General features: G+C 42.5%; 1 protein-coding gene across 1 annotated transcript; it reads left to right on the forward strand.

Annotated features, from left to right (window-relative positions):
• On the forward strand, positions 1 to 24169 carry GPRIN2 (G protein regulated inducer of neurite outgrowth 2). Its single transcript, XM_075288299.1, has 2 exons — positions 1 to 174; positions 22139 to 24169. Exon 2 carries the CDS (start codon positions 22156 to 22158, stop codon positions 23956 to 23958), a length of 1803 nt encoding a protein of 600 aa, XP_075144400.1. The 5' UTR covers positions 1 to 174; positions 22139 to 22155; the 3' UTR covers positions 23959 to 24169.

The raw sequence follows: 24169 nt of genomic DNA on the forward strand, positions 1-24169 counted from the left end.
GAAGTAGGTGGGTTAGAGGAGGGACAGTGGGCACCTGTGGCAGCGCTCATCTCCATACTAGCTCCCTATCTCTACTTCTACAAGGAATCTCAGTCGAGGTAGCAAAATATATCGGTTTTGTAACAAGAGGAACTCACTAACACAGGATCTGCTAGCTCAACATTTAACTTAAAGGTAAGGACACTAGGGGATGAATGAAGGGGTTATACTGTATGAGAATAATTGTACATGTACATTATATTTAACTGCAGCAACATGTACTTATATGTATGTATATAGAGCATAGTAATTCTTCTCAGCTCTGCTATATCAGTAGACTTGATGTTCTTTGTTTTACTCCAAAAACTGTGCATGTAAATGTGCCGATGTCTGAACTGAATTGTTACATTGTATCATGTATATAACAAACATATAAACAAAAATAACAAAGGATACATTGAATTCAGTTCTCATATATAACAGTTTTAGACTGTTATATAGAACGCACAAGACTTGTCAAACGGAACATCTAAAGCAACAAATAAGATAAAGACAAATACTGATGTAGCAGTGCCGAGTGTGCCAAACTCAGATTTGTGTTTGTTAGGAGTTTTCAAGTTTTGTCTGTAAATTATGCAGTCATTTAAGTGAGTTATCGCAATACAAAATGTCAGAAATCTACTACATTAGTATATATTAGCACAATATATGATAATAGAACATTATATGATGAGAACTTTTTGCCTTTGCTTGTATGGAGATTTGTCTGACATTTCACATAAAGACAGCTGTAGCAGTGCTGAGTTTGTCAAGGATGATTTGCTGGTGCACAAATGTATCCGCTGATCTATATTACAGCTAAAATACCGTAACAATGATTAAGAATTGTGCAAAGTGACAATCTCAGCGCTGCTGTGTTTTATTACAGTATGTTAAGTCCCTTATCTGGTAGAAGGAAAGGAATTGTATCATTTCAGCGCTAAACAATACAGATGTTTGTTTCTGCTGACTTTGACATCATGAATAAAATCTTGTCATTGTGGTGGGGTTAATACGAACAGGCCTGGGGATTTATCTCATGAAATATATTTATTGAGATTATTGTACAGCGGAGGTCAATAGGAGACAAACTGAACGCAATAGTCCTGAAATATTGGCAGTTCTGGCCTCTCTATATTATCAAGAACTAGACTGAAAGCCTGTGGTAAGGGTCCTCTCTCCTACTTGTATTATGTTGGCTATTTAGTTCGTTTTGTGTTTGTTGTACTTGTTATTTGGACTATATATGTAAATGTATAGTGCCATGAAATTAATAGCGCTATATACTAGAAGTATAGCTATTATCATCCTACAACTTTATTTGCATATGATCAGTCTATAGGCACAGAATGATTGGTGCCTTGGGTTATTTCCCTTTTAGGGTCAGTTCACACGTGAAAACCGCCTAGCTTATTTGTGCGAGGTAAAAAACCTCGGGGAGTTTTTTTGACGCTGTTTTTTGCATTCCACGCGGTTTTTGACGCGGTTTTCGCTAGGTTTTTTTTTTCCTATATGTGCTATAGAAACTGCAGGCGAAAACCGCGCGGTTTTTTGCAAAAAAACGCGCGGTTTTGTGTGCAAAAAAAACGCACGTTTTTTTACCGCGCGGTTTTCGCCTCCCATTCACTTCTATGCAATTCTTCAGGCGTTTTCCGCCTGAAGAAAGGTCATGTCGCTTCTTCAGGCGGAAAACGCTAGGAGGAAAAAAAAAAGCTAGTGGTCTACATAGACCACCATGTTAAAGGAGCGGTTTTTGAAGCGAATTCCGCTGTCAAAAACCTCCGCTTTGCCCACGTGTGAACTAGCCCTTACTTTACAATAGTCACAACAGTCTCCTTCCTTCCACCAGCATGTACAAAAGTTTAGCAATCCCTCCCCCCCCACCAACCCCAGTACTCACAGCAGTGGCAGCCTCCCCTAATACTCGCAGCACTGGCAGCCTCCCCTAATACTCGCAGCACTGGCAGCCTCCCCTAATACTCGCAGCAGTGGCAGCTTCCCCTAATACTCACAGCAGTGCCTTTCTTCTTAATCATGACATTATCCTCTTTTCTTAATGGTCACAGAACTGCCTATCCCACTTTCACTCTTGTAGCCTTAGTAGAGCTTTTCATTCCCTGGTGTGACCTCGTTCACATTTGCGTTGGTATTCTGTCCGGGGAAGTCCACATGAGGACTCCCTGAATGGAATACCAAATGCAACTGCAAGCAGTGTGCCAGTGAAAGCACATGGACCCCATAGACTAACAGTGTCCATGTGCTTGCCGCGAGATCTCCGCAGGGATCATGCGGACAGGAAATTACTTCACAATCTACTTTCCTGTCTGCATGATTCGTGCGGCAGCACACGGACCGCACATCACTTGCAGTTGCGTTCGGTATTCCGTTCGGGGAGTCCCCATGCGGACTCCCCAAACGGAATACCGAAAGCAGATGTGAACAAAGGGTAAAGCTGGCCATACACACATACAATAATGCAGATCTTTGGCAGATCCTGCTAGATCTGGTAACATCTGGTGAGAATTTAATGTCCTGGGAATTTACTAAGTTGGTCATCTATAAAAGTGTTTCCGCTATGAAGTGCAAACTATACAATAACCAAGAATAAAAAATACATAATACATTTCAATCTGGGTGTCCTGCTGGCTCAGTGGTTAACACTGTATCTTCTAGCTTCAGTTGTATGTTTGTACTGTATGTCCTTCCCATGCTTGTTTGCCCCCCACCCAATACACTAAAAATATACATGAACTTTCTACATGTCTGCCACAAAGAAATGACTCTTGACCGAAAATGATAAATGATGAGAATTGCAGTGCAGCGCTGTGGTATAGGACGGAGATATAATAGCAAAACAAAATACTAAAATAACTAAAAATAATATAGACTTCATCCTAGGACATTCATAAATCCTGAATAGACACAGAAAGCCCCTGAAGTATAATGTTATCTTAATAAAACTAGACAGAAAGGCTTCTGTGTACACGGCATGAGCAGCTGAGCAAATCACATATCCTTCTGGCTTAAAAAGACTTTCTGCCTCCCCTGAGCTAGAGCTTTCCCTCAGCTGTTTCTGACCTTCTTACAACTGGCTAAGCTGACAATCACCTGATCGCTTTGTACAGAACTCCCTCCCGGCTCAGCCGTCGCTGCCAGTTCTTCTGGCTCGCTGTAATGCCATCTCTTCTGTCTAGAGAATAGACTTGTCTTGTGACATCAACATCCACTAAAAAGCTACATACACATAAATGTACGGGTCGGTGAGAAAACGTCACAGACAGCACATGGACACAACTTTGCTGAATCTAGTCGGATCATCGACGGCAACAACACGCAGACAAATTGCTGCCGTTGATGCTCCAGCATTTTGACAGCTCTCAAGCTGTCCTGCTGCTGAACTTGTTCCTCACACCGTGCCTGTGATTGTTCTGGCATCTCAGCAGCTCACTGGGATGCCATACAATGAGTGTGTTATTGACGTCGATGATCAGCCTGCTCTGGCGTTTCAGCAGCTGTCAAGCTGGCCTGCCACTGAACTTATTCCTTGCACCGTGCCTGTGATTGTTCCAGCATCTCAGCAGCTCGCTGGGATGCCATAAAATGAGTGTGTTGGCATCGATGTTCTGCCTGCTCCAGGGTTTTGGCAACTCTCAAGCTGGCCTGCCACTGAACTTGTTCCTCACAACATGCCTGTGATTGTTCTGGAATCTCAGCAGCTCACTGGGACGCCATATAATGAGTGTGTTAGCATTGATTATCTGCCTGCTACAGCGTTTCAGCTGCTCTAAGAGCCGCTTGATGCATAGCTTTCTCAGGAGAATTCTGTTGACTTCTGGCTACTTTCATAGCTCTTATTGTTTTAGAATTTTGCGACAAATTAGATTTTCTTTTTCCCGGCATGTTTTAAATTGGCAAACTGCCAATTTGGATTAAAGAGTTTTTCCCATGTTAGTGTTTCAGCACCGGAGCAGATCAGATAATATGTAAAAGCTTGTACACAATAGACTCAGTGTTATCTGTATGTTTACATAGAGAGATAACAACCCTGGCTTTATCAGAACCTCAAATAAGCTGCTGGCAAGAACAGTGTAATATAGTATGTGAACATAAATTCATAACAGTCGTGAAGCCATGTCATTTACCAGGATAAAAAGTAGCCTGTGTGTTAATCCAGGTTACAAACTATGTGCCGAATTTCATCCAAATCCGTTGAGACGTTTTTGCATGATCGACTAACAAACACACAAACATCCAAACTTTCACATTTATAATATTAGTAGGATAGGAAGGGTTAGCGTGCTAGACTTAAAAGAAACGGACATCACCCTAACAAAGTACCCATTCATACATGGAGCCTAAAGCTAAGGGCCCACATTGCGGAAAAACTGCACTTTTTTTTCAGATTTTACTGTATTCTTTTGAGCCAAAGCCAGGTGTGGATTGCGTAGAAGGGAGAAATAAAAGTACGGTATTTTCTTTATATTTGCCACTGTGTCTGAAGCTAATCCTGGGTTTGGCTCAATAAAACAGCAAAATCTATATTAAAAAATAAAAGTAGCAGCTTTTCCACAGTGGGGCTTCAGCCTAAGAAAAATAAATAGCGTTTTACAGTACCAGAAAAGTGAATGAGATTCTGGCTAGTCACATCCACAAATTGCGGAAACACGTAGCATGTCAATTTTAATTAGCGAAGAACCTCAGAGAAAACCGCAGCAAAAGCGCAATGAAAAACTTGATGCCATGTGTTTCCACTGCCACAAAAAGACCATATGTGACACCACCCGAAGGAAGATTTTTAGTTTCTTGACATGTGAAAAGATATTTTCCTTTTGTTCTAGATGGTAAGGAAATGTTGCGCTATGTAACAGGCCAAATGTTGTTTTCTTCCAATTGACACAATGAAATTGAAGAACCGACCAGAAATCTCTGTAGTTCAAAAGTGACCATTTTAAAAGGCTTGAGCTTGTATGTTCTCTGGAATATAAAGGATATGAAATAAGTGTGTGTGTGTGGCTGGTCGCACTCATCAGTGGACCACCATGATAGTGGGCAGTGAAAGCTTGGCTCCCTAATTGCTATACATAAATCCAATAGATGGCGGAGGTGATGGAAAATAATAAATATATATACCTATCATAAGTTTGCATCGGGGCCCATAAGACTTTACTTATGCCACTGGATATAGATTGTACTCTCCAGGGCTGACAGAATTACTTTGTTCCAGATGATCCTTCTGAAGCTTTAGGATTTTTAGGTAATTCTTCATTATAGCTCAATAAGAATGTCAGATGAGAATGTTGAGGTTTTTATTCCACAATGTGTCGATGGGATTTTCTAGAATTCCATCCACTATGCAGGGACTGTAAAATGCTGCAATTTATCTGTTTACAACACATGGGGCCTTATGGCGCAATGACAGATTAGTTACAAGGTTTGATATTTTATTGATCATGATTGTTTGGAGAGCATATAAACCCTAATTGAAAACAACATGTAATAGGGTCTGTCCCCTCCTCAAAAAATAAAATAAATAAAAGAATACCACCATATAGACCCTAGTTTTAGCTCTGCACTGCTGCATTAGTCGCAGTTGCTAGTGATTACCATGGACCAGTGGAAACATCATCTGTAGTTTTTTTTGTATAATGTATATGCCATGTTATACAGTGTTACCACCAACAAATTACTGTTGCTACCTTTCAGTCAGGTATGTAAATGATGAGCCATATGTTATATACGAGTATGTGATTAGATGGGAGAATATGTCCGCAAGGTGTTGAGGTACTGCCAGTGAAAGGTCATACTTTTGTGCTTTTTAGTTAGTGCACTGGGCCACAAGGAGACATGGTTGTGTCATAGGTTGGTGTCAGGTCAAGTTGGCGTGCACATGCCCTCCTAAGAGTCTAAGAATAGATAAAGGGAGAGACTTTCCCGTCAGTTCGGGTTAGATTATAAGACAGCAGACAAGCACAAGAGAAGATTGTACTGAGGAGGAGGCCAGCTCACTGAGAAACACTTAGCAAGGGAGGTGTAAGCAGGAACCGTAATTATGGAGCGTAACGCTAGGGCCTGGTGATGGCCATAAAGAAACAAAGCCTAAGCTGAACTAGTGGAGATCAGCCTACCTGCAGCAAGATATGAGAGTACCTTCACCAGTAAATTCAATATGTGCCATTCAGTGGCGTAACTAGGAATGGCGGAGCTCGTGGCGAACTCTTGACATGGGACCCGTCCCCCAACCGACACCGATGCCAAAGACCTCGACCGACCCACTCCTACTCTTTCCTGCATGCTCTATTATGCCCCATAGTGGCCCCTGCACACAGTATTATACCCCATAGTGACCCCTGCACACAGTATCATGTCCCTTGGTGGCCCCTACACACAGTATTATGTCCATGAGTGGCCCCTACACACAGTATTATGTCCCACTGTAGATACCCATAAACAATTATTATACTATTATATTATTATAATTATTATATAGAGTATAATAATCGGAGACCCAGGGGGAGAAAAACATTAAAAAAATCAAATTAAAAAAAAATATATATATATATATATATATATATATATATATATATATATGAAGAGCTCAACGGAAAAATGGCCTAAGTCCACATTTTGTCATATTTCAAATTATTACCTAGAAAGCTTCTTTGTACCTCGTTCTATGCATTGGGTTTACAAGGTACCTAGGATTAATGACCTAAGTCCATATATTTCAATGCAGAAGAATTTACATTCAATGGAATAATGGCCTAAGTCCAATACAAACTTTTTTTCTCACAATATTGATTTTTGGACTTAGGCCATTTTTCCGTTGAGTTCTTCATATATATATAGGCCGGGGTCATTAGACGTCAGCAAACTAGGCCAAAACCTGTGTTAATTATTTACAAATAATTGCTTTTTTATCTTTTTCCCTTATTCTTCCATTCCCTCTTTGTCTGAAGGATGGATGTAAAGGTAAATTCACACAATAGAGCTGAGGGGGGTCCTGCAGCACTACTTGGATGGTGGTGGTAGTAGTTTCCCCCAGGGTGCTTCCAGTTGGAGAGGGGACCTCTCCTCTCTGAGATTGTGTGATGGTGTTCGGAAGGGCCCTGATGGTGAAGCAGGCATGGCTCAGGCAGCCAGGAGATGCAATTGAACAGATTAACAGCTTTATTCAGCAACTGGAGACAGGTACAAATGGCAGCTTCCAACTGAGGGTAGTAGCCTTGGTTTTAAGAGGGTGCCCAGGGATTACACAGGCTCTATGGCAGACTTCTCCTCCAACTAAGTGCAAAGCAACTAACTCAGTGTCCCTCCAATGGGATGAGGACCACTGAATAAAGCACTGCGCTAGTTCCGGCTTGAAAATATGTAAAGCTTTTATTGAAGACACACCACAACAACGCTTACAACAGCGTTTCGGGGTGACAAATACCCCTTTCTCAAGTGATACATGGCAAACAATAGAGGGATCCTGTTGGGCCCCCTCTGAACAGCAGCTGGAAGGACACAACAAGCCGTAAGGTAACTCAGATACCTGAGCACATGTATGGTACTGTGGAGGAAAAGGGAATGGTTTGCATGTTTCAAAGGAAACTTTGAAGTAATGTCTGTTGAAAGGTAATACCAATGGGAGAAGACCGCTAGCATAGCAATCGTATATTCAGTGGGACAGTCCGAGATTCTTGGTGCTATCCTGCTTTTATGGGTGCAATGTGTCGGTGTCCACGATGAGGCTATCAGCATAAAGAGAGAACTTAGCCAGTCTAAGAGGTAGATCGCGCACTAACAAAATATACGGCATGATCACGCCATTAACATTATAGTGAAGACCCAGGTAAAAACCCCAGAAATAAGGGTACTCGTAAGTCTAATTGTCAACACAGATACTAGGGCACCAATAAACCCAATAGAACAAAATCCTTATGATTCGTGTCTGGAAATTTGGATGCTTATCACAAAGATAGTACAACAAAACCTTAAATGATGCAATGTGAAAGGTAACTAGGATCACATTAATCCTATGCCAAACATATCAATCGCATCAGTATTACAGATTCTTACCTGGCTCGATAAAGTACTGGAGCTGTAGCTAAAAAATACATGGCATAATACAGTACCAAAACTGTGAAGTAAGAAAGTAATATCATTCCACATTACCATCCCAGATTCCATAATCTAAGAGCTAATCTGTAGACATTGGCCGGGATTCGATCGCAGGTCAGGCTTGGAAGGCAACTAAGCTCACCAATATACTACAACCAAATTGTAAGTGATACTGCCACAATGCCCGCATTACACAAAGGTAATCTCCCATAGGGATGGACTAAGGGCTAGTTCACATCTGAGTTTGGTAATCTGTTCAGGGAGTCTGCATGGGGACCCCCCTGAATGGAATATCAATATGGTCCGTGTGCTTTCCATGTGGTGTCCGCACTGAACATCCGGACAGGAAAGTACTTCGCGATCTTCTTTCAGGTCCGCATGATTCATGCAGGCAGCACACGGCAAGCACATGGACCCCATTATAGTCTATGGGGTCTGTGTGCTTTCACTGCACACCACTTGCCAGTGCATGGTTGGGAATGGAGACATTGTGTATGGGGGTGAGACTTACAAAACTTAAATGGTCCCTTGTTCAGTCCTTTGAAAGTTGGGAAGTATGATACAATAGCAAATATGGAAGCTGACTCTGGTGGCCCCGCTATTATTAATCCCTTTATTGTGACTTCACATTACATTTAGTTCACTTTAGTTTGCACTTTATTCAAATTGATATGGGCGATGAAATGGCGAAAAAGCAACGGTTTGGTTTTTCCTTATTTTTTTCCCCAAGGCATTGATCGTAAAAAATATTTATGTAATTGTAGACCTCATGTTTTTTGGATGTGGGGGGGGGGGGATGTATAATTTGTTTTCGTTTATTTATCTATATTCAAAATCTAGGGAAAGGGGGCGCTTTGAATAAAGTTTTTTTTTTTAGTAGCCCTGGGGGGAGTGAACCTGCCATCTTCTGTATTTCAGACTAGCTGGTACCCGCGACTTCGTCTGCGGTGATTGTAAAAGTGGGTATATACAGGCGTGGGTAAGGTTTTCGTAGTGTGTATAAGGGATGGGATATGAAATGTAAGTTTGTATCTTGTTTTTGCCGTAATTCAGAGAATACATGAGACTTTTGTGTTGAAGTTAATTTGTATTTGAGCTGCTATATATACGGTGTTGTGAGAAACTTTACATAGTGACTTTGGGACAGAAGTATTTGAAGTTAACCCTTTCCCGCCGATGGCATTTTTTGATTTTCGTTTTTGACTCCCCTCCTTCTAAACCCCATAACTTTTTTATTTCTCCGCTCCCAGAGCCATATGAGGTCTTAATTTTTCCTGGGACAAATTTTTCTTCATGATGCCACCATTATTTATTCTATATAATGTACTGGGAAGCAGGGAAAAAATTCTGAATGGGGTGGATTTGAAGAAAAAATGCATTTCTGCAACTTTCTTACGGGCTTTGGTTTTACGGCGTTCACTGTGCAACCAAAATGACATGTCCCCTGTATTCTGTGCTTCGTTACGATTCCGGGGACACCAAATTTATATGGTTTTATTTACATTTTAACCCCTTAAAAAAAATCCAAAACTGTTAAAAAATTATTTTTTGAAAAGTCGCCATATTCCGACAGCCGTAACTTTTTTTATACATGCGTGTACAGGGATGTATAGGGCGTCTTTTTTGCGGGAACGGGTGTACTTTGTAGTTCTACCATTTTCAGGAAATGTTATTGCTTTGATCACTTTTTATTCAAATTTTTAGCAGAATCAAAACAGTGAAAAAATGGCGGTTTGGCACTTTTGACCATTTTTCCCGCTACGGCGTTTACCGAACAGGAAAAATATTTGTATAACTTTGTAGAGCGGGCGATTTAGGACGCGCGGATACCTAACATGTATGTGTTTCACAGTTTTTAACTACTTTTATATGTGTTCTAGGGAAAGGGGGGTGATTTGAATTTTTAATCCTTTATTTATTTTTTTATATTTTTTTTACTTTTTTTTAAAAAATTTAAAAATTTAAAAATGTTTGCATTTATTAGACCGCCTAGGGGTATTGACATGGGTGGGCGGTGTCGTGGATTGTCAGAGTGGTGGGGGTCGGCAAACATGGCTGCTCCGGAGCGTTAAAGAGCGCCTCCTGGAGAATCGTTAAGGTGAGGGGCAAAGTGGTAAAGTATATGTATATGTGATTGTGTGGAGTTAGGGGCTAGGCTGTAGAGGGCAATATGAATTTTGTGGCTTGCTATGGTCCAAAGTGTGTGAGATTGCAGAGATGGTGGTGTGAGTTTGGGTTTTGTGGGGGTCCTGGCACAAACGTATGTGCGCTATTGTGACGAAAAGTAGCCTATTGTTTAATCGAGTGTAATGACTATGTTTGTGGAAAATTTCAGCCAAATCGGTGGTGCGGTTTTTCCGTGATTGAGGAACAAACATCCGAACATGCAAACATCCAAACACACAAACCCACAAACTTTCACATTTATAATATTAATAGGATTATGGAACTTTTGCTACATTACTATTAAGGCTGGTCATCGACCAACCTCAATAGTTATATTCCTATGGCAGGCCTTTTATAAGTCTCCCAGCTCCCACAATCTTGCTGTGTGAAAGTTGTCCTGCAACACAGAAGGTGCGGGTCCAGTGGGGACTGGTCGCAGGGTTGATTATTTTATTATTTTTAACTTTGGGGGGGGGGGGGTATAGGTACACAATGCCCATGATCAGAGTGGACCCTTATCACTTGAATTAGCACTGGGTCTCCACTGTGCATTACAGTGAAGACCCATTGGCTATGGGCGGAATGGGTTAAAAGCAAAGATATCATAGATGAGTCCTCACCACTCTTAGCCCTCATTCACATTTGCATTGGTATTCCATCCGGGGGAATCCGCATGAGGAACACCCCCCCCCCCCCCCCCGAACGGAGTGCCGAATGCAACTGCAAACTCTGTGCAGTAAAAGCACATGGACCCCATAGACTATAATGGGGTCCGTGTGCTTGCCGCGCGCTGCCCGCACGAATCATGTGGACAGGAAAGTAGATTGTGAACTATTTTCCTGTCCGCATGATCCCTGCGGAGATCTGGCGGCAAGCACACAGATTCCATTATAGGCTAAGGGGTCCATGTGCTTTCACTGGCACACCGCTTGCAGTCGTGTTCGGTATTCCGTTCGGTGGGGGTCCTCATACGGACTCCCCCGGACGGAATACCAATGCAGATGTGAATGAGGCCTTAGTATCAGCAGCCTTGCTATGACTTGGCTATTGCCATTTAACTTTAACAAAACCCAAAATTTCTGGGGTTTGGCTGTTGAGATTCAAAACCCTTTGCATTTAAACCCAAAACTCTGTATTTAGAACCACATGAACTTACAGCCAGAACCCTGTGTTGCGGACGGTGCTACATTGAAATGTCCAAATAGCTTGAATGACAATATCTAGAATGTTGTCTGTGCATATGCAGTAACATGGCGGGTGAATTTATTTTCCTGACAAAACAGCAAGAAGATAAATCCCCAATGCCCTGAAGATGCCACATGTCACTAGTTGGAACCTAGCCAGCAATTCTAAGGACATTGCATGTTAGCAGAGAAGGACAATAAGGTAATTTTACTGCAAATTGAGTTTATTCAGTGCAATAGTTCAGCTAAAAAACAATCCTCAGCAATAGGTAAGCAGCGCCGCTGTAATGCAATGATTTGTCTGCAAATATTCTATGAAAGATTAATGGATCATATACAAGAGTAACAGACATCTCAAACGCAGACCCAAGCAATGACTTACACAAAATATATTATAAAAATAATATATCAGCATCTGCTAGAGCTCAGGCTCACGGAACCTAAAAACAGTGGGCAGACAAAAATAGCAAATATGTAATTCAAAGAGGTTTTCCAGGCTTTATTCATGGATGACCTATCCGCTTCACAAGCTATGTGATGTCACTTTCATTGGTTAATCCAATAATGCCCTGTGTCCCCCAAAACATACCCCTGTATGCCTGCTTAAATCAATAATATCTCACCTAATAATGCCCCCCCCCCCCTAATTAATAATTCTCCTGTATATTTCCTTAAAGGGGTTGTTCAGGAAATGCAAAACTGGGGCAGGAGGTCAGAAAAGGTGAAACAAAAAAAAACAAAAAAAAAAACTCTCCAGTCCCCAGCTCTTCGGTGTCCCCATTGCTTCTGTGACTGCTGAAGCCAACGATTGGCCTCAGCAGTCACATATGGCGAGGACTACCGCGAGAACATGCCCATGAGCGGCATTCAACTTTACAGCAGTGGGGGGCATCGGAGGACTGGAGGCAGGTGAATATCTTGGGGGGTTTTATGTTTCACCTTCCCTACTGCCCAATTACTGTAATTCCTGGACACACCCTTTAAATCAATAATATCCACCTTAAATTAGTATAGCCCAATACCCTCTTACATAAATGCTGCCTTCCGATAGCTCCCTTATATTAATAATGCTCCTGCTTTCCCTAATAACCCCTTATGGTTATTGACCCTTAATATTTTTAAGGCCTCCCCCCTTCCCAACAAAAAAACAAACAAACACAATACTCACCTGCCTAAGATGCCTTTGCTTGGTCTTGCCACCACTGACTTTTCTTGCTGTATCCTGCAGCCTACAAGATGCTGTCACCACAGAACGTCTATGTCCCAGCTCAGGCAGCACTATTTAGTGGCGTCATTGTACCCGCCTGTGCCAGGATGCTGACGTCTTAATTGCTGCTAGGGAATCCAGCCCAGTAGGGGGTCAGAGGGTGGTGCTGGTTGACTATTCGGTTTCCTCTATTCTGGAAACATAGAAAAGAGGTCAGGGTTCCAGGCGGGACTTCCTTTTGCATAGCCTGTGCGCATCTTCTACTTTCCTCCTGGAATCTAGACCTCCTATTCTATGAGACTACTGGCAAGAAAATCGAAATTGGGCATAGTCTATGTGGAGGAGGAGGTACCGCACCCCATCACTGTATGGCAGAACAGGAAGCTAATAGCTTATTGATCTAACATGTATTTCTATTATCAGTGTCCTGCAGATGCCAATACAGTTGAATTTTTTGTGTGCATTTCCGATGGCCCCGGAGTAGACCCACTGCCCTCCGGCTAGTTACGCCTCTGCTTGCAATGCTTTATACATACCCTCTAGATCAGGGGTCTCAAACTCAATTTACCCGGGGACCACTGGAGGTAGAGTCTGGGTGAGGCTGAGCAGCATCAGGTTTTTCCCCAAAATTTTTTTCTAAAAGTCCCCATATTCTGACACCCGTAACTTTTTTATACTTCAGTGTACGGGCATGTATGTGGTGTTTTTTAGCGGGACCCTGTGTACTTGTACCCCAGGGGGTCTGATCACTAATGCAATGCATTACAATGCTAATGCATTGCAAAAAATCATCATTTCTTTTGCAGGCTGCATAGAGCAACCTGCAAAAGAAAGTCACTGCAGACCAGCCAGGAACAAGGCTCCCGGCTATCATGCCAAAGTGACATCAGCCCTGAAGCATGCTGCAAGTGCCAGCGATCACCGGCAAAATGGCAGCACCCATGCGCTGCCAGGAAAATGGCGCCTCGGTCAGCATTGACCGAGGCGCCGGAGGGGTTAGTGCGGGCACCAACCGGAGGCATTAGTGCTGGGTGTCTACTGTGTAAAACAGTAGACACCTGGCAGCTATGGTGTCCGCCGGGAGCCGCAAACTATTGTCCCGAGGGTCGCAGTTGGCCTTTGGGCCGCGAGTTTGAGACCCCTGCTCTAGATAGTCCCTAGTTGGCATTGAAATCCATATTTTATGCAGCAATAGTAAAGTAATGGAAGTGGCGCTCACAGGTCAGAGGCACGTTAGTTCATTTATGTTTATTGAGAAGTAAGCACAACGCAAAACAGGTAACCGCGTTTTGGGCCAAAAGTGGTTACTTGTTTTGCGTTGTGCTTACTTCTCAATAAACATGAATGAACCAACATGTGCCTTTCGGACCTGTGAGCGCCACTTCCACTACTTCCCTATTGCTGCTGTCTACTCCCGGTTCCCTTGGAATTCGGTGGCTGTGAGGTGTGTTGCCCCCTCCGCCTGGTCATCCAACCTTAATACGTAGTTGTGAACGGTTCACAACTGGTACAGGTGAGAAGCTATTTGGCCTTATCCATTCCAAACTGGTTTTCACGGTAATAATACACTATCAGGTTGCTCAGTGTCTGTTTTTCTTCTTTTGAATATTAATTTTATGGGCGTAATAGGGTTTTATATAGACCACAACAGAGTAAGACAGTGACCATTCAGTTCTCTACGGTCTCTCTATGAAATACATTCATAGTGACTTAATTCACTGTATGGCAAAGCATGGATTTGGTTTCTTTGGGCGGTATTTAGCCATACTGAAAAATGTAGTTGCATCCCACCAAGAATAACCCGTACAGCAGGGGTAGATCGCAAAGGACGTATGGGTCGATCGCGGGATGCAGGGATCCCCGGTGTCTTGTTCACAGTGCAGGCTAAGAGACATCTCCGGACACTGGCAGGTGGGGCTGCCGCAGCCCCAGCCTGCCAGTGTCCAGAGATAACTCTCAGCCTGCGCTGTGAAGAAGCAGACAGCGGGGATCCCTGGGCAGCCACAGAACGCTGCTGTCTCCTGCTGTCACGATCCGCCTGGCCCCACCCATGTACCCGGCCGCGCCCACATGCCCGCTCTGGCCCCGCCCTAGTAGATCTTTTGCCTTGGTCAGCTAATAAATTACCTCACACACTGAAAAAGTGTAAGCACCCCTGCCGTACAGTACATTTTTCTTTTTCGCCTGCTTACAGTTGCAGAACATTGATAGATTTAGCTTCTTTTAATATCATCGAGGACATCATTTTAATCCAGCGTTCAATGTAAGCCTTTTTGTTTGTAATTTTAACTTTGTTCTATGTAAGTAGATTGAAGATTAAAGAGAATTATTAAATATTGAATTCAGGATTAGTTTATGTTTTTAATATGTGCACAAATAAAAGTATTATTCAAAGATTTATCTTACAATCCTATCACTCTGGGTCAGCAAGAACATCGTGCTAACCATCCCTAACAGACAGATGAAAATCCATAAGGATATCCAATAAATCTCTGTATGTCGCTGCAAAATGTAGAAAATCTATCAATTTAAGGAACAGTAATAAATTTAAAAAAAAAAGTCTAAATTCTGATGGTAAACATATTTACACAAGTTACCACTCAATATCATATTGTACAGTAGTATAAGTATATAGCAGTATAGCAAGTGTGGCAACAGTTGTCAGTATACATCTAGAAAAATAAAGTTATCGGGGCATTTACTGTAAAGTTTCATAGTTTTTAAATAAATCCTTCCTATAGAAGACTATCATCTTTGAGTATTCACAAGGCAGGTTAAAATCTGGACACTGGGGGCAACACGGTGTCTCAGTGGTTAGCACTGCAGCCTTGCAGCACTAAAGTCCTGGGTTCAAATCCCACCAGGAACAACATCTGCAAGGAGTTTGTATGTTCTCCCCGTGTTTGCGTGGATTTCCTCCCATTCTACAAAGACATACTGATAGGGGAAAAAAAATGTACATTGTGATCCCCATATGGGGCTCACAATCTACATCAGAAAAGAAAAAAAAAACAAAAAAACACCTGGATACTGGTTAATATAGAAAAGAGAAAGATGCTAGGCTTTTCAAAACAATAGATAGACAACCAACCAAAAATAAGCAACCTAAAGTATATGCGTAAATGCATGGGTTCCTTTAAACTATACCAAGCCCTAAAGAAATCTGTGTCCTCACCATTAGGGCCGGCGTCAGCACACGGCATAGTCGGGCAAGTGCTGGGGCCCACAGAGCCTGTGGGGGCCCCCCGGCACTTGCCCGCCCCAGCACTTGCCTGTCCCGATTTCAGTCGGATGCCGATGTGCTGAATACATAGGCGACTAAAGCAGAAGCTGTCACAGCTCAGATCCTGCTTTAACACTGCGGTCCGGCTTCTGCATTTGTAGGTGCAATGTGATGACTCACAATTATGTGATTGGAGTGAGAGCGGAGAGAGCGGTGTGGGGAACGTTGGAAGGTGAGTGTTTGTTTTGTGTTAGACATTAAAGGTGGAACATAATGAAGGGGGCCCATGAAACTGGGGGCAAATGAAGGGGGAGGGAACGGCATGACACTGGGGAAGATGAAGTGGGGGAGAACGGCATGAAACTGGGGACAGAGATGGAGAACGGCATGAAACTGGGGACAGAGATGGAGGGGGGACATGAAACTGGGGACAGAGGGGGGCATATAATTTACGGGTGACTGTAGGAGGATTATACTGTGTGGGGGCACATGAAAAATGAATGAGAATGGGCGGAGTCAAAAGAAAAGTTGGCGGGGCTAAATTTGCCGAGGCGCGCAGTGCGCGCCGTGCATTTTGTTCCTCTTTCTACTCTTCAAAAGTTGGGAGGTATGGCATAGGTGATGCCGCGCTCCTGCGTGACGTCACTCGCTTCGTCCTCCCGCAGTGGCACGTAGTGTTCTGACTCCTGCCTCCTCCACAAGGGGGCCCACTGAGGCGCTCTTGCCCAAGAGCCCATAAAAACCTGGAGCCGGCCCTGCTCACCATACACATAAAATATCTACTAGAAAAACAATCGTGAGTATGACACAGTATAAAAGGAATATATTACACATCAATCCCTTTAAATACTTAAAGGGACCACATACCATCTGTTGCACTTTACTTTTACCCAGTCAGTTTGTATTTGTAGATTCCCCTTCTAATGTCCATCTTTTATATATGTGTATGATGTAATAAATAAAATTTTGACAAGTTTATTGACCTAGACTGGATATGTAATATATTCCTTTTATACTAAGTGTCATACTCACGATTGGTTTTCTTGTGGATATTTTCAAAACAATAGTATACAAAAGAAAAGGGTATAAACTGCAGTATTGTAGTCACTTTAGCTATAATGTCAGGCTGAGAAGATATATTCCTAGTGGCTTTTCTTTGCGATGGATTAGTTTCTGGGAGTAAGTAGTTGTCTAAGACTGCAGCCATATAATGTGACAGTACTGGCTAATAACTTAGTCTCACCAAATGGCACCTCCCAGTTTACATCATTCTTAAAATGTACATATGCTTTCATACATTTTTCATAAATCAAAAGTGTATAGCATATAAAATATAAAATAGCATCTGCCTGCAACTTCATTTGCGTGTTGTTGAAGATGATCTGCCTATATTCAGCAAATTGTTGCAGTCGATGGTTCACCTGAACTTGTTCCTCACACTGTGCCTGTGATTGTTCCAGCATCTCAGCAGCTCACTGGCACGCCATATAATAAGCGTGTTTTTGGCATTGATGATCTGCATGCTCCAGTGAGTCGGCAGCTGTCAAGCTGGCCTGCCGCTGAACTCATTCCTCACACTGTGCTCAATTGTTTTGGCATCTCAGCAGCTCACTGGGATACCATATGAGTGTGTTGTTGGCATTGATGATCCACCTCTTCCGGCTTTTTGGCATCACTCAAGGTGCGAGGAGAAAGTTCAGCGGCAGGCCAACTTGCCTGTAATTGTTCTGGAATCTCAGCAGCTCGCTGGGACACCATATAATGAGTGAGTTGTTGGCGTCATTGATCCCCCTCAGCTCCGCTTAAGAACTGTGTGACTTCTGGCTACCTTCATAGCTGTCGATGTTTTAGAATTTTGTGACAAATTAGATTTTCTTTTTCCCCGGCATGTTTAAAATTGGCAAACTGCCAATTTGGATTAAAGGTGTTTTCTCATCCAGTGTGTCAGCACTGCCTGGAACAGATCAGATAATATGCAAATGCATGTACAGAATGGACTGAAGGTTAACTGTGTGTTTACATAGAGAGATAACAGACCTGGTTTTATCAGCCTGCTGCCAAGAACAGTTTAATATAGAATGGGAACATAAATTCATAACAGTCGTGAAGCCGTCATTTACCAGGATAACAAGTAGCTTATGTGTCAATTGAGGTTGAAAACTATCTATGTACCAAATTTCATCCAAATCCGTTTGACCTTTTTTGCGTGATCGAGTAACAAACACACAAACTTTCACATTTCTAATATTAGTAGGATAAATAAAAGTCTACTTCTGCTTTAAAGGGGCTCTATCAGCAAAATTTTGCTGTATGAGCCCCACATATGAGTGAATAGCCTTTTAAAAGGCTTTTCAGGCATCGCTAATCTTATTTTAAACCCCCGTCCCGTTTTAAAATAAAATTATAAAAACATAGGTAAATCATACTTGAACATGCACCCTGGGCAGTGATGCACGATCCAACGTCATCTTCTAGCACGCCTACCTCTTCTTTCGGTGATGCCCTCTGGTCCTGGCTCTTCCCCGGCTTCATCTTCATCCTCTTCCAGCGGTTCAAATCCGATTGGGTGAATTCCAGCGCGTGCGCAGTAGCGCTCCCTCCAGAGCTACTGCGCACACTCCAGTGGCACTGCCATTGAGAAATATGGCTGATTTTGTCCATGAAACATCTATGAGGGACAGTGACAAATGTATTTGCAAAGTCCAGGAACACTATATGCACAGCCTCCCCTCTGTCCAGACTACTCACCTCTTTGTAAAAGCGAATCAAGTTGGTCTGACTTCTGCCCTTAATAAAAACTATGCTATCTGTCACTTACAATGTTACCTGCAGTCACACAGTATGCAGTCTCCACTAGAGCCTTTCCCTTCTGACCTATCAACCACTATAATATCTGTCTCTCCCCCCTCATTCCTTATATGCCCAGTGTAGAATTCTCTCCCACATAAGTTATCTGTGGAAAACTGATTGTATCCAAATATAAAGTCAGCCCAGGGCTCTAGGAAGCCAAACCCTTCTTTCCTACACCAAAACTTGATCCATGTATGCAACTCCCTAAGATCTCACTGCCTTTCCTGCACAGCACACAATACCGGAAATATTCCAGAGAATAGATCCTTGAAGGTCTTTCCATTCGGCTTGGGTGGGTAAATGTCCATGATCAGAGTCATCTCTTATTTTATGGCCACTTTTGCCAGGTCTCTGCTGTGTGAAATAGCAGAGACCCCAAGGCTATAGCGCCTACTCATAGCTGAAACCTCAACATCCGAGGTAATAGTATGGCATGTGTCACAAAGGGGTTAAGAAGAGGTCAGTTTGGCTGAATTTATGCAGGTTTTTTTGGACAGGATTTTAGCACGGAATCCGCCTCTATAAACCGCCTCCCATTGACTTCAATGGGAGCTTTCACTTCTTTTCCACGAGCATTTTTTTTGGCATGGGAGGGGTTAAGTTTCTGCCTAAATTGAATATGCAGGGATAGTGGAGGCGCAGAGTAAATAAGGTTCAGTACAAAGATTTGGCATGTAAGGTGGTTTCCTGCTGCATCATTGTATTATCTGTTATATTACTCTATTCCTAGTTTATTGTGTCCCCTGATAGTTTATAGTTCCTTGTCAAATTTTATAAGGCTTTCTTGTACCCCAAATAATAAAAAATTCCTATACTCACTTTACCCAGATTCTGAAACAAGTGAAGTGACTGAGGCTTCTTCTGACCTCTGGATTCAGTAGTATGGCGCAGGTTAAATGATGCAGTGACAATTACACAACCGGGAAACCGGGGCACTGACATTCTATGGATTCCTAACATGCGGATTTTGCAAAATCTGAGATTAGAATATCTGTGTCTCCAAGAGTTATAGGAACAGCCAAAAGTAGCTTTTCTACACTGTTTCCTTAAAGGGATCCTATCATTAAAAAAAAAAATTTCTGGGTACCACGTAGTAAAGCCCTTTCATATAGCCGTATTTCCAGGACTGACCATGACCTGAATTACAGCATCATAGTGGTATAGATAACGCTATCGGCTTCAGAATTACCAGAATTATGCTGTCAGTTCAGGTCAGTAGAGGTGCAGTAATTCGGAGGCTTACAGCATTATAAATCATTCTACTTTAAGTTCAGTTCATAGACTGGGTCAGACCAGGAAATATGGATGGCACATAGACAAAATTATTTGAGCCATATGAAAGAGTCCTAATGGTCTGTTGACAATGCAGTTAATATGTAGTTTGTGAATAAACCCTAAGCAGAAAGGTATTAACTTCCAGACTTTGACAAGTTCCATTGTTTTTTAAGTACCACCTACAATCTCTATCTCAACCACCCACTGGTAAAGTTCTGAATGGGGGTGTTGCGACCATCGCAGACATTTCTAAAACAATATACATATCCAAATCTCCCCTGACAACACATGTAGGAGGAAGTAAGATCCATTATGTTGCCCAATCCATGTCTTCCCCGGGTGATAAGAGGTGCCTGAAAATGAAATAGGTCACATCTGATGTCACAAGACAATAGGCAATAAGGATAAGCAAAATTGTTGCTTTCATACAAAGAATTAATGAGAGCAACAGACTTAGGATCAGTCTTACAAGCCAACGGAAGCTTAGCCAAAAATAGTATGCATTAATTCTATATCTCTCCTTGTAATCCTTCTTGCGAGCTGCAAACCAAGAGCTAAATCCTGCCTGCAAATAATGTTCTGTGTCTTGTTTAAACCAGTGGGGAGTGGTCCTTATATTAGACCAAACCTCCTTATTAGGTGGAATTTTAGGATATAAGTAACAGAAAAGTCCTTTTTTATAAGTGTTATATGTATTACTTTTACAAAATTCTAGCATTGTATTATGAGGCCTCCTGTAAACAGTTGTTTTATGGCTCCACGTTGTATGGAGAGTATAAAAAAGAGCACCTATGAAGATATATGGTGCCCTACTTTACCTGAGTATGGTCTCCAATTTCTTACAGAGAAATTATTATTATTTTTTTTTTTTTAAAGTTGGCTTTCATAAGGGTCTGAGAAAAAAAAACAAAAAAAAACAAAAAAAAAAACACAGCATGTGCCATTGTATTCTTTAATGTGAAGTTATTTGCCTCGAGATGCATTACTACTAAAGGAGAACATTTGGCACCTGACATAACAGTATACAGTGACAGTACATTCTCTGCTGCTCTATACTGTCCAGCTTCAGGGACTTCGTGTGCCACCATACAGACTCCTGCAAGTAACTCAGATACAATTACCCTTCCTTCACATTTGCATTCAGTATTCCATTCAGAGAGTCTGCATGGGGACCCCCCAAATAGAATAACAAACGCAACTGCAAGCAGTGTGCAGTAAAAGCACACGGACCCCATAGACTATAATGGGGTCCGCGTGCTAGCCATGCGCTGCCCGCACGAATCATGCGGACAGGACAGTAGATTGGGAACTACTTTCCTATCCACATGTTCCCTGCAGAGATCTGTCAGCAAGCACATGGACTCCATTAAAGTCTCTGGGGTCCGTGTGCTTTTACTGCACACCGCTTGCAGTTGCGTTCGTTATTCCATTTGGAGGGGTTCCCTTGTGAACCCCCCCTCAGACGGAATACCAATGCAGATGTGAATGAGTCCTTACAAGCAGAGGCAAGCCCGAGCAGAGCAATAGGGTCCTGGATTTGAATCTGACCATGGGCAACCTTTGAATGGAGTTTGTATGTTCTCCCTGCATATACATTGATTTCCATGGGGCTACACTACTAGGGTAATTGGCAACCTATAATACTGGACATTGGCTTGTGGATATGAGATAGATAGTGAGGCCCATTGCACACAGAGGGTGATATGAATGAATGCAATCTCTGTGCAGCTATGCGAAAAATACTTGGGCTACACAAGAGTGGAAGATTCTAGAAAATCCTTTTGGATTTGTGGTCCACTGTCAGTTACAATAGGAGGAATATCATCAAACTTAAAAATGTGCTTATGTTAGGCCTGATTCACATCTGCATTCGGTATTCAGTTGGGGGGGGTCCCCATGTGGATTACAGAACGCATTGACAAGCAGTAAGCAATGAAAGCACACAGACCCCAAGACTATAATGGAGTCCATGTGTTTTCCGCACAGTGTCCGCACGGGTCATGCGGACAGGAAAGTAGTTCATGAAGTACCTTTACATGTTTCGTGCGGACCTCATAGTCTATCTAGTCAATCTAGTCTTGAAAGTAATTAATTCTTATCTTTGTCATGCAGGTGCTGAAGTACTTATCATGGCAAGCAGGAACCATAACATCTCTTCTCCACCTTGCCAAGAAACATTCCATGTGTTTTGCCAAGAGAAGAGTCATTGTGGCTGCCATTCCCTGTCAAAAAGCTCTTCTGCCCTGCCCAGCAGTGGTGCTGGAGTTCCACAAAAGAAACCAGAGCTCCATAAAAGCCTTAACAATATAACCTATGTGACCAAGTGTAATGAGAACAGTGTTCTTCAACATGCACATAGTTCCGAGTGGACTTCTAGCAAGGATGGTCTTCCTGATCTTAATCCCACAAAATCTGACTGCAATCATCTTTCTGTTGGCCACATGCATGAAAAGATTTATCACAAAATTCACCATCGCTCGGCTGAATCATCCTTAGCAACAACAGATCCGGAGGTCACCAAGAGCTTCGCCAGATACAATGTCTCTGAAAATATTTCCTTACTAGGTCACTCGGAGACATCAATGTGTCAGGCAGACAGTATGGATAATCTTGAGTCGCCAGGCAAGACAGTGCAGAAGAGTTATTCAGATTACTTCTTTGGACACAGGACCTCAGTGCCTCATTGTGTAAAGGGAGATAACACAATCTGTGCCACGTATTCCAATTTCTCTGCATCCAGCAGCATTTCTGAGTCTGGCAGTGATGGGACTTGTACTTTAAGTAATATTACCCAAGACTCGGGAATAGTTCATTCTCCATCAAATGCTCAAAACAATTTAACTGATGTATATTCTGACAAGGAGCAAAATATTCCACTGAGCCATATGGACGGCAGTACAGTCCAGAACAACATCACAGTATATACAGTGCCTGGCGCGTATCAACATGGAGTTCTGGGGCAAAGGAATTCCGGCAATGTGTTTTCCAGCAGTGACTGTATTTATGGTCAATCACACTATAGTATCTCAAGCGTTCTGTCTTGTGATAATATCTCAGAAACCAAGTTCTTGCCACCAGCTATGATCATCCATAACAGCTGCTCTGTCCACTGCAACAAGGGCCACGAACCATTGCTAAAAGTTGATGATACAATTGCTGCCTATTGCCATTCCTTGCCCATACCATCTATTCAATACTCACTTGGTGAGCCGGTTTTAGGGCACACTCTTTCACCGTTCTGTTACCAGTTGCCACAACCTGACAAATATTCGTTTCCAAAGCTGGTATCATCCATTAGTGAATCCGGTCTGGATACTAAAAAGCTTCTACGAAGTGGCCGGATAGCCTTTCCACCGCCTCCTGTGTCCATTGGAGAAATGAATTTGCTAACTTCAGAAAGAGATAGCAGCGATTTCTTCCTTAAAGCAATAGAAACCACATTAGAGGTCTTGGAGATCCCGGATTCGGACACAAAGACAAAAGATACTTGGACAATGACATCGGAAAACTATTTATCACTAGACCCTAAAGCTTCCCTTTCTGTCAAAGATGCCGAAGTACAAACTATGGTGATTATGGAAAGCAAGGCAGTCTCGACCAGTCCTTTTATCCAGAGTGGTAGCCCTTCTCACTTTTTTCCAGATGTCGGCTTTGGATTTAGCCTACAGTGTCCTCAAACCCCGGTACGAGAGGTTAGGTGGGATGAAGAAGGGATGACATGGGAGGTTTATGGAGCTGCTGTAGACCCAGAAGTTCTTGGTTTAGCAATTCAGAAACATTTAGAGATCCAGATCGAACAGAATACACAGCCGACCGAACAATCAAAAGAAACGGAACAATCCAATAAGGCGAAGAGGAGGTCTATCAGAACTGTTATGCAATCCCTGAGACAATCCAACTGTTGTGCATGCACCCCCGCAACGTCTGAGTGACCCTGGGAGCATGCAACACTATTGATGTCACAGCTTGCACTCTATTACCCACAGCGCACAAGCTCTGCTACATATTACTTGAAATAGCTGATATGAAGCCATAACTGTTCCCACACACACTTCTGTTTTATGCATTCATTCAAGGAACATTCAGAGATTAGCAAAGGAGCATGTTATAGAGCCGGAGGAGATGAGCAGATTGATATGTAGT

The sequence above is a fragment of the Leptodactylus fuscus genome, chromosome 10 (assembly GCF_031893055.1).
Source record: "Leptodactylus fuscus isolate aLepFus1 chromosome 10, aLepFus1.hap2, whole genome shotgun sequence".
Taxonomy (NCBI): Eukaryota; Metazoa; Chordata; class Amphibia; order Anura; family Leptodactylidae; genus Leptodactylus; species Leptodactylus fuscus.

Bases quoted from the DNA above. Each gene is read 5' to 3' on its own strand.
- GPRIN2 (XM_075288299.1), top strand. From the start codon at position 22,156: ATGGCAAGCAGGAACCATAACATCTCTTCTCCACCTTGCCAAGAAACA.